Raw genomic sequence first — 10,107 nt, 5'->3', positions numbered from 1 at the left:
CAAAATGAGGATGCTGTGAAGATCAGTAACGGTTGATAATGCCTTAGCAATAAAAAACACACTCTTAGGAGGTAATATAAGTTACTTTCATCGAGTCGAAGAGTGGCATAATTAACGAACAAAAAGTTTAAATTCCATCAGCAAAATCAAAGCACGAAGACTATACTGAATATAACGTGTGTCTCTGTTATGTGAGGTTAAACCCACATAGCTTTCAGTATAAACTGTACAGTGAATATCAGTCAGATAATGATTACCTCCATCATGTTTCGTGTTGGATTCATACTTTCATTCTTCTTGCTTGGTAAGAATCGATGAATTTTCTTCTTTTTTTATTTAAAAAAAATCTTGTTTCACCACAATATTTAGAAAATGAAGATAAGATGACACATTACAAGATATATCTTATTCATTTTTTTTTCAAAAGATACATCAAAATGACGTTTTCCTGCCAGGAATAATGATACTTGCGAAAGTAGCTGATCGTAAACTAATCGAATAAAAATGTTTCAAAAGATAAAACAGGACATTTACTGAATGCTAAATCTAAGAACATTCGACAACATCCCTTCTTAGACTGGTTTTATTTATAATAAATTTCTTGTATTTAATATTTTGCTTATTTTTTTTCGATGGAATGCATTACGTTTTAATATAATGAAAGACTTTTTTTCATTATTTTTTGTTGGTTTATTTGTTTTTGTTTTTAATGATGTGCACCATTCATCTCACTTGGTGATGCCACGAGCATCAGGACCATTATAGGCTTATTCATCAAATATTTGATAATTCATACTCGTATTTTATTTCTTTCTGTAACAGGCGCACAAGATGTAATGACATCACCAATGATCTTCTGTGGTCAGGAAAATATAAACGATGAAAATTACCGAGGTCAGATGATCTTGGAAGAAGTCGATCCCGTCTTTATGGCTTGGGCATCAGAATATGTGTCACCAAGAAGCAAATTTATAGCTTGCCGTTCGGGTACGTAGGTATAGTTGCAGTGAGGGGGGGGGGGATCCAGGAATTTCCAAGGACCCTGGGGAAGACTACTTATTGTTGAATATTTGTTGAAAATGAAATAAATGAAATGAAATGAAAAATGAAAAAATTGTGAAATTTTGGGGTTGATATTGCGAAGGAGCAAATGTGAGAGGGTGTGTATCATAAACAGGATGAGAATATCTCGTACAGCTTCATTTTTTTCTTTCTTTTTCATCTCCGTTATTTGGATATTTTTTATGTGGGAGGGGTGCAGGATCGTTCCTACATGATTTTTCCCCCGCATTTTCCTTTTCCTTTTACCTCCTTTTCTTTAATTTCCCTTTTCGTTGTTTCGTTCTTTTTTCTTTTTGCTGCTGGGAGGGGGGGGGGGGGGTCAGTGCTGCATTGCCATTATTATTATCATTATCATTATCACTATTATTATTATTATTATTATTAATTAGTAGTAGTAGTAGTATTGCTATTATTATTATTATTATTATTATCATCATCATCATCATCATCATCATCATTATTGTTATTATTATCATCATTATTTATCCTTTGGCGTGGCATTTCAAGTGCATATCTGTTTAAATACAATCTCATATAATGCATTCTAGATCCTTGTAAAAACGGTGGAATCAGAGAGGCAGAGGGCGCCATTCAGAGATGTCGGTGTCCAAAACATTATGCAGGAAAATACTGTCAATGTAAGTCATTTTAAAGATCATTATGAGTCACATATTTTGCTTTGACTTGAACTCAGTCAAAGGCCTTTATATTATAAATTATGATTCGTTCGATTTCGAAAGTCAGCATGAAAATTAAATGATATTTGTAAATCAATGAGAAAAGGTACTCGGCACAACAAGAAGGAAAATTTAATTCGCAGAGTCGGACTGATACAAAAATTATATCTGTGAAAGTCTGGGTTGAGATTTGGAATTGAAAATTTCAACTCAATTCATTCAATTCAATTCGGTTTATTAGATATAAAACAGAATACAATGCTGTAGTCCGAAGATTAATTGTGCAATGTTTACATTGAATATTATTTACATTTGAAGATTGTATACACTTAAAATTATTCACATGTAAATAAGAAACAGTTTGTTGAGTCATGCACAAGGAGATTTCAGTAGATAATACTAGCATGGATTCTGATAATTGTGTATGGGGGGAACCTTTTTAAAACTTTAAATCATACAACAAAAAGGTCAGAAATATAATTCAGATTTGATTTTCTTTATGAAGATATGAAATAGAGATCTATAAATAGAATCAAGATATTACAACAGAATGAATCATAGAACATTTAAATAAAAACAACAACACAACCTTTGATTATGAAATCCATTAAGAATGGAACAGAGATTACTTTGAGATATGGAATTGAGGCAGTGATAAACGAATTCATAATAATTCTAAAGAAAATCAAAATTAACAAATAATGAGAACAAATACATGCATATATAAATTAAAAAAATATTCACATCGCTAAGCATTTACAACTGAGCATTGACCAGTTTGACAAGTGAGGGTACACTTGATTTCCTATATCGTTAATTTCTAAGGAAGGTCCAAGTGATGACAATTTTTCAGTCTACCTTGCGAGACACGCTGCCTTTCAGCCGTTCAAGACGGTCCAGTACATTAACCTTATAGGACAAGCTAAACCTAGGCCATTTCATGGAATTCAGTTCGAAGGACACGTGTGCTGCGTCGGGATTCGAACCCCGGTTCTAAGTCTGGAGGCTTATATCCACTGAGCCACAACACCTCTCGGTTTGAAATACATCCTCTCTCTAGTATAGTAACGTTTTCTTGTTTAAATTCCAGATTGTAGTTTCTATTTAGCAAATCAACCCACATTTAATACAACCATAATACCATACTCAAACGATCGGACTGGCTTCAAGTTAAGAACACGCGGGATTAAGTACACTCTTGCGTTTGTTGGTGAGGCCAACAATAAGCAAGCCATGATGATTTTCTGTAAGTATATGTCTTTGAATCCATTTTTCAGTATAGGCAAAACGCATTTTTTTTAATTCACAAGATTGAGGTTGATAATGATAACAATAATATACTTCAATACCCCCACGTGGCCGTATAAACCGAAATTTTTCGCTGCGGGGGGGGGGGGCAGCGCGCGTGAATTTTTTTGAAAAAACAAAACTCAAAAGCGAGTGAGTGAAGCAACCGAGCTTTTTATCGGGGCACTTTTGCATTTTTGAAAGTAAAATTGGAGGATTTCGTGCAGGCTTTTGGTGAATTTTGTGAAATTTTCAGTATGTTGGGGTGGGGGCAACTGCCCCCGTTCCCCCCTCTGCGTACGGCCATGCTTAAATAGCGTATATATTTCGAATCGGAGTAAAAAATTATCAGCACAAGAATTAAAATGCTAATGACATCCCTCTCACCATGGCCCTGTGTCAACACGACGCACAGTGGGCCAGAATGAGTTGAAAGTGCGCCAAAATTATATTCCAGGTTATATTTTTACTTTAACATTTTAATTATGGGTAATTTTGGGCGCAGAATCGACTGAACATAATTTAAAGCCGATATGACGTCACTTTGATACCAAATTTTGATTGGCTGCTCAAAACCTATATCTGTGTAAAGACAAACTACGCTAAACAGTGTGCAGTATAAACTTTGTGTTATGTGTTACTTAAAGATTGACCAGAGTGAATGTTGGTTCATGCTTATCACATGCCTAAAAAAGTGTGTATGAGATCCTGAAAATAATTTTATGGCATAAAAATAATCATTAGATAAAACAAATACTTAAAAATCTGAAAAATATTAACCGTGCTTTATCAAGCGGTGTAGACTTGGGTAAAACGCAGAGTACACCACGAATGTTTTACTATGATGAGGGTTTTTGGCTGAAATTATTCTACAAGTAAATCTTATCTCTGGGAGGGGGGGGGGTAGCCCTTATATGCGTCATCAACCTTTATTTTGTTTTCATTATGCCCGGAATTCATGTCATTTTCATGGAATACAAGGGGAATCGTCCTCGCCGTGCAAACATGAACGGCAATGTACACCCACTCGGTGCGCTGCGATGACTGCGCGGAATAAAAATAACCGTTTTTGAACAGGTTTTGGGGAGTTGTGTCAAGTAAAATCGAATCTAACACGAAAACGGGCAAAAACGGGCAGCTAAATTTGGTATCGACTTAAAGCTTGGACATCTGACAAAATGATGATGATAGAATTTAAACGGAAATCCATGGAAATCTAAAATTTTCTAATGTAAATGCAAAAAACATAGATTATCCGCCTATTTCGAGGAATAATTATCTTAAAAACCCCCTGGAGTGTCTTTTATCTACTTTGAACCCTTTCGCACGAAAAAAAGAATATATCATGATTATGTGGGTGCCATTTCAGATTCCTGTATGAAAAACCTCCTGTGAAATGGCTTGTTTTTCAACTAAGTTGTCATATACGCGGCATTTCGCAAAATGCAACATTATTTTTACGATTTGAGGTAGGAAATTAACAACCTTTATGCAAATTCCCGAATGAAATATTTTGCTGAAGTATTCGTCAAAGTGTTGTCTTTCAGCTGGGCATGACAAAAATTAAAAATCTGAAATTGCCCAAAATGACTTATGGCGCACTTTTGTTTCGCCCCGGCCCACTGTGCGACGGTCGTGGGAAGAAGACGAGCAATTTACCAAAGACGTCGCTGGATCACTGCGTGCATGGGAGGTGTATACACCTACAAATGTAATAACTCCCATAAATGTAATAACGCCCGTAAATGTAACAAGACTTTACCCACAAATGTTATAATTTCACCCACAAATGTAATAATGCACTTTACCCACAAATGTAATAATTTCACCCACAAATGTAATAATGATAATGCACTTTACCCACAATGCAATAACTTTTATCACCCACAAATGTAATAATGACTTTACCCACAAATGTAATAAATTTGAAGGGATATTTTTGATGAATTTGTTCTAAACTAACACCTTGTAGTAATGCATTTATAGCGCAAAGACTTTTCTCCGGACCGGGTTATTTAAAACAAATCATCTTAATGATGTTGAAAAAGTTCTTCAGTTGGCAACCAGTAAAAATGACTATTTTTGCCACTGCTTTAATTTTGAGCACTGCTTTAATTTTGAGCCTTCTTTGAAAGGATGAAAAGCTTTTTTTCCCTTCATCCTTTTTTTTCTATTTTACTTTCTTTTTTTTCCTTCTCCCTTTTTCTATTTTTCTCCTTTTGTATTATTTTCTGTTAATCTGTCTTTTTCTTTGTCTTTTTGTCCCTTTTCCCTCTTTATTTTCTACCTCTTTCCTTTTCTCTTTTTTCTTTTCTTTTCTTCTTTTTCCTCTTTTCCTTTATTTTATTTTCTTTCTTTTTGTTTCTTGTTTTATTTTTCCCTTTTTGTCTCGCCCACCAGAGGTGAGGGCGAGACTAATAGGGATCCAAAATTTCGTCCGGCGTCCGTCCGTCGTCTGTCGTCCGTCCGTCACAAACCTAATGACACATAACTCCACAACCGTAAGTTGCTTTTCAACCAAACTTGGATGGTAGATGGACTTGCTGGACCTGCATGTTATGATGCAGTCGGAGGTCACATGGTAAGGTCAAAGGTCATGTTCAGGTCAACGTTAAAGTTTACATGCAAGACTCTATTATCACAACTAACCCTGCAACCGTAAGTCGCTTTTCAACCAAACTTGGATGGTAGATGGACTTGGGAGACCTGCATGTTGTGCTGCAGTCGGAGGTCACATGGTAAGGTTAAAGGTCATTTTCAGGTCAACGTTAAAGTTTACATGCAAGACTATTATGACACCTAACTCTGCAACCGTAAGTCGCTTTTCAACCAAACTTGGATGGTAGATGGACTTGGGGGACCTGCATGTTATGCTGCAGTCGGAGGTTACATGGTAAGGTCAAAGGTCATTTTCAGGTCAACATTAAAGTTTATGTGCCAGGCTCTTATGACAAGTGTTATCATCCCAGTTATTTCACAATGAAGTTTTGATACAATTCTGTTGCATGCTCTCGCAAATCACGATATTTCTGGTCATTTTCACAAGTGGGCGAGACACAAAATCGCTCTTGCCTTGTTTCATTTCTTTTTTTCTTCTCTTTTTTGTTTGCTTTTTCTTTTGTTTTGATTGCAATTAAGAATTTCTATCAGTACCTTTCTTCTGTCATGTTGTGCTACATAATGTAGAGAAAGCAAAATAAACAAACAAACAAACTGGATTTGGGGCCTGTGTAAAAGGGAGTGAAAAGTGCAGGAAAGAAGGAAAATAATAATGATTATTATAAGAATAATGATGATTATTATAAGAATAATAATGATTATTATAAGAATAATAATGATTATCATAGTTTTAAATAAAACATGGAAATAAAGCGTAGTCTTTCTTCCAGACCCAGTTATTGCAAAATAAAAAAAATCATACAAAAACAAAACAAAACAAAGACCCTACACTCTTGGTATTGCTGAATAACATGAAAATGAAGCGTAGTCTTTTCTTCAACTCAGTTATTTCAAAATGATAAATAATAATACACAAAAGGTGTAAATACCCCATTATTTCATTAATGTTGAATAACATGAAAATATAGCATAGTCTTTCAGCCAGATCCAGTTATTTTTTTCTTCAAAATAACGCTAATAATAATTATAATAAAATCCAAATCTAAGACCAAACAATCCTTCAACCTGAGAACCTGTAATAAAACAGAGGTTTGTACCCCACACCCAGTTTTTTTTAATGCAACTCAGACCCCCAAAACATTGTAATAATGCATGGTTAAAGCAATCATTCTTACTCCAGACTCGGTTATTATTAAAAAAAATAGTTTTTGGAAATATTCCAAACGAATGCCCCATAATCCAATTTCCGTTTTTATGATTTTTCCAATAACTGGGTCTAGAGAAAAGACTATGCTATATTTCCATGTTATTCAACATTAATAAGATCGCGGGATCTTTATTATTATTATTTCATTACATGTATTTGCTATTTGAAATATCTTGGTCCGGAGGAAAGACTAAGCTATATTTCTATGATTGTGGGGTCTTTGTTTGGAAGATTGTTTAACTTCATATAACCGGGTCTTGAGAAAAGACTGTGACTTTGCGCTGTATCGCATTACCATAGGGTTTTAGTTGAGAATAGATTCGCCAAAAATCCCTTAAAATGTATTACATTTTGTGGGTAAAGTCATTACATTAGTAGGCGATCAAAAATTTGGTGTGTAAAGTGCATTTTTACATTTGTGGGTGAAATTGTTACATTTGTGGTAAAGTGTGTTTACATTGAGAGTAAAGTGTTACTACATTTGTGGGTGTTATTACATTTGTGGTCGTTTATTACATTTGCGGGTGTGACGGGGGGGGGGTGCCTCTTGTCAAGGCCTTGGCGGCTGCTTCCGGAGCGAAGCGCATTGAGTCTGGCAGTTAATTCGTTTTGTGAATTAGGATATCCCTCGCTTCGCCCGAGAAGCAGCCGCCAGGGACTCGAGAAGAGGCGGGGGCACTTAATTTCTCTCCCATATATCTATAGAAAAATGTATTTTTATTCAATATAAAAACGTGTCTTAAAGAAACGAATTATGCCCCTTTTCAAAATGAAAGGTGTCCTTTTTTTTAGAAACGAAATGCTCCTTTTTTCAAAATGATATTTTAAATGCCCTTTGTGAAGTAGCACCCAGGAGTTAATAATATTACGAAATATTCCCTTGCTAAGAAATTAATTTCATTTTTGGGGCTCCTGAACGGGCACGTACACATTATAGAGAATACATAATTGGGTGAATTATATTTAGCGAACATGTTGCCCTCGCGAGGTAGCAAAATTATAGGCCCTTTTACCGTTTGCACTATTTTACTCCCCTGCAGCCATTTCACACAAACGACACATGATCATAGTCTTTTATGGTTTGATTTGTACTAAATCCGTGTTTTTGAACATATTCACATTAGTCAATGAATGTGACGATCTTTTATTTTTGCAACGGTTTTTTTTTTGAAGGGACATGTCATAGAATAAAAAGAAGAATGATCTGTTCAACGAAGAAGCGCATCATAAAAGTGGCATTTGGACTCTCCCGTAGAAGTATCCTCTGCGTGGTCCCCGGGGGCCACTTCCATTGTCGAGTGGATACCATGCGCGATCATGGGGTCTCGAAAAGCACCCTAAACACGTAATTTCCACATTCTGAAAATGCACCCCTCAACAAGTATTTGCGTGTGAAACCCTACCCTTAACAAGTATTAGGAACAAAACGATACTCTTGGCAAATATTTCCTGAAATGAACCCCTGAACAAGTACAGGAATATTTTAATGTTTATGTCACGGGTCCTTCGGTCGTCGGTTCTCATTTGGTTTATAGTACCACCCCACCTCACACACCTCGCGCAAATCGGACTCTAAACACGTAGTGTTCTGGTAAAAAGGACATCCTTTATAAAACATTTTAATTTTGTTTTATCATCCCCGCAAATTTAACCCTAAACACGTAACTTTCCAAACGAAATAGATACCCCTTTTACATATTTTTGTATTTTTGACACCCTTATCACGTTACGTACGTAACGTGCCCTATCGTGAAAAAGAGATCCTTTTTACGTGTTTTTTGGTCGCGCATGGTATCCACTCGTCAATGTAAGTGGCCCCTCGGGGCGTGGCCAACGTGAGGGGAGATTGAGGGGGAGGGGTCATCAAGTGTAAATCACAGTTTTTGATCGAGAGACGATTCTGGGGCATAGCCCTGAGTCTGACTTGGTATCATAATCACAACCCATGGGATTACATATTAAATCATTAACACCCAACTCAACTAACTTCCATTATCAGACTTCTGCGTTGGATCCTCGCGTGTTAGGTCGTTCAGAAGACCTCCTGATGTAGCATCCAGTGTCCGTAGCCCTGTGCTGAGCCAGCTCCACTGCGGACCATCTGGGTACGATTCGTTCTGGCTTGACCACTCGGAAGGAAACTTTGCAGTGGGACTTCAGGGGAATTCAACTCCTGTTATCAAGTTTCGTCCAAAAGTGCAAATGAAAATTAAGAGCATTGGCCTGGAAAGTCCTTCTCCCGGTGGGGACTGGATGATTGACCAACCATGTGGCGCTTGGACGAGGTCTTAGGTTAGGCGTATCGCGGTTATATTCACCTGAGCCTCCTGGCAAAGATAATTGGATCCCACATAGTATATCAACTTTCTGTAAAAGAGCGGACAAGTGAAGAAGGGGCTGAAGAAGAAAAAAAAGGGAAAAAATACTCACTGGAACTTTTTACTCTTTCAGATGCCAGGTGGGTGGTTCCCGGGTGGTTCATAAAGTAGCTCGTAACGATACGAACGACTTGTAACCCGTTCTTGTGGTAAATGGTATACACTCGGGTCGCATATCCAGTGGTGTACTGGGTCGACATGGGGGGGGGGGGCGGGGCATCAGAAAATATTGAGTCACGTAATTAGTTGGCGCGCGAAGCGCGCTCATTAGCCAGGTATACTGACCTAGTAGATACATTTTAAGGACGGTGCCATTAACATGATTTAAAAAGATATGTATCTCACAGACCAAATAACGCAAGCAAAAGTTTTATGCGACGTTTTATGTAGCCAGTTGACCATCTTGGCAAAATATGCCACGTCATTCAACAAAGTGGTTCCCCCCTGTCAATTTTTGCCTTCTATACGTACATCTCTCTCATACCACCATCGTTCATTTCTCCTGCCCAGCCTTTCACCTCACTATTTCTGTTTTCTTTCGTCTCCTCTTGAGAAAACTTAACACCACCGTTACCATGGTTACAATGAAGCATTCGTTTCTTTTTATTGCTGTGTAACATATTTTTACCGTTCATTATTTTGTACTGTTATTCAAAGCTTTTTTTTATAACATCCATGGTGAAAGTTTGTAACATTTATTAATGTCATACACCGTCTTAATAATGATTGTCTTAAACAAAATTTACAATGAAATAAGGGGGGGGGGACTTCTTCCACGGCAATTCGTCAATTGCGTATAAAGAAGTTTTAGATAAATCTGCTGAATTAACATTTCGTAGTATACATCGTATAGTATATAGAGTAGATCGTTTAAGCG

General features: G+C 36.8%; 1 protein-coding gene across 1 annotated transcript; it reads left to right on the top strand.

The window, feature by feature from the left end:
• Window positions 1-830: 830 nt before the first annotated feature.
• On the top strand, window positions 831-9,214 carry LOC121429405. Its single transcript, XM_041626382.1, has 4 exons — window positions 831-987; window positions 1,611-1,700; window positions 2,830-2,985; window positions 8,852-9,214. Exons 1-4 carry the CDS (start codon window positions 837-839, stop codon window positions 9,142-9,144), a joined length of 690 nt encoding a protein of 229 aa, XP_041482316.1. The 5' UTR covers window positions 831-836; the 3' UTR covers window positions 9,145-9,214.
• The last annotated feature ends 893 nt before the right edge of the window (window positions 9,215-10,107 follow it).

Source organism: Lytechinus variegatus, chromosome 16 (genome assembly GCF_018143015.1).
Source record: "Lytechinus variegatus isolate NC3 chromosome 16, Lvar_3.0, whole genome shotgun sequence".
Taxonomy (NCBI): domain Eukaryota; kingdom Metazoa; phylum Echinodermata; class Echinoidea; order Temnopleuroida; family Toxopneustidae; genus Lytechinus; species Lytechinus variegatus.
Note: the sequence above shows the minus strand (reverse complement) of the source record. Positions and strands in the feature narration are given on the sequence as shown.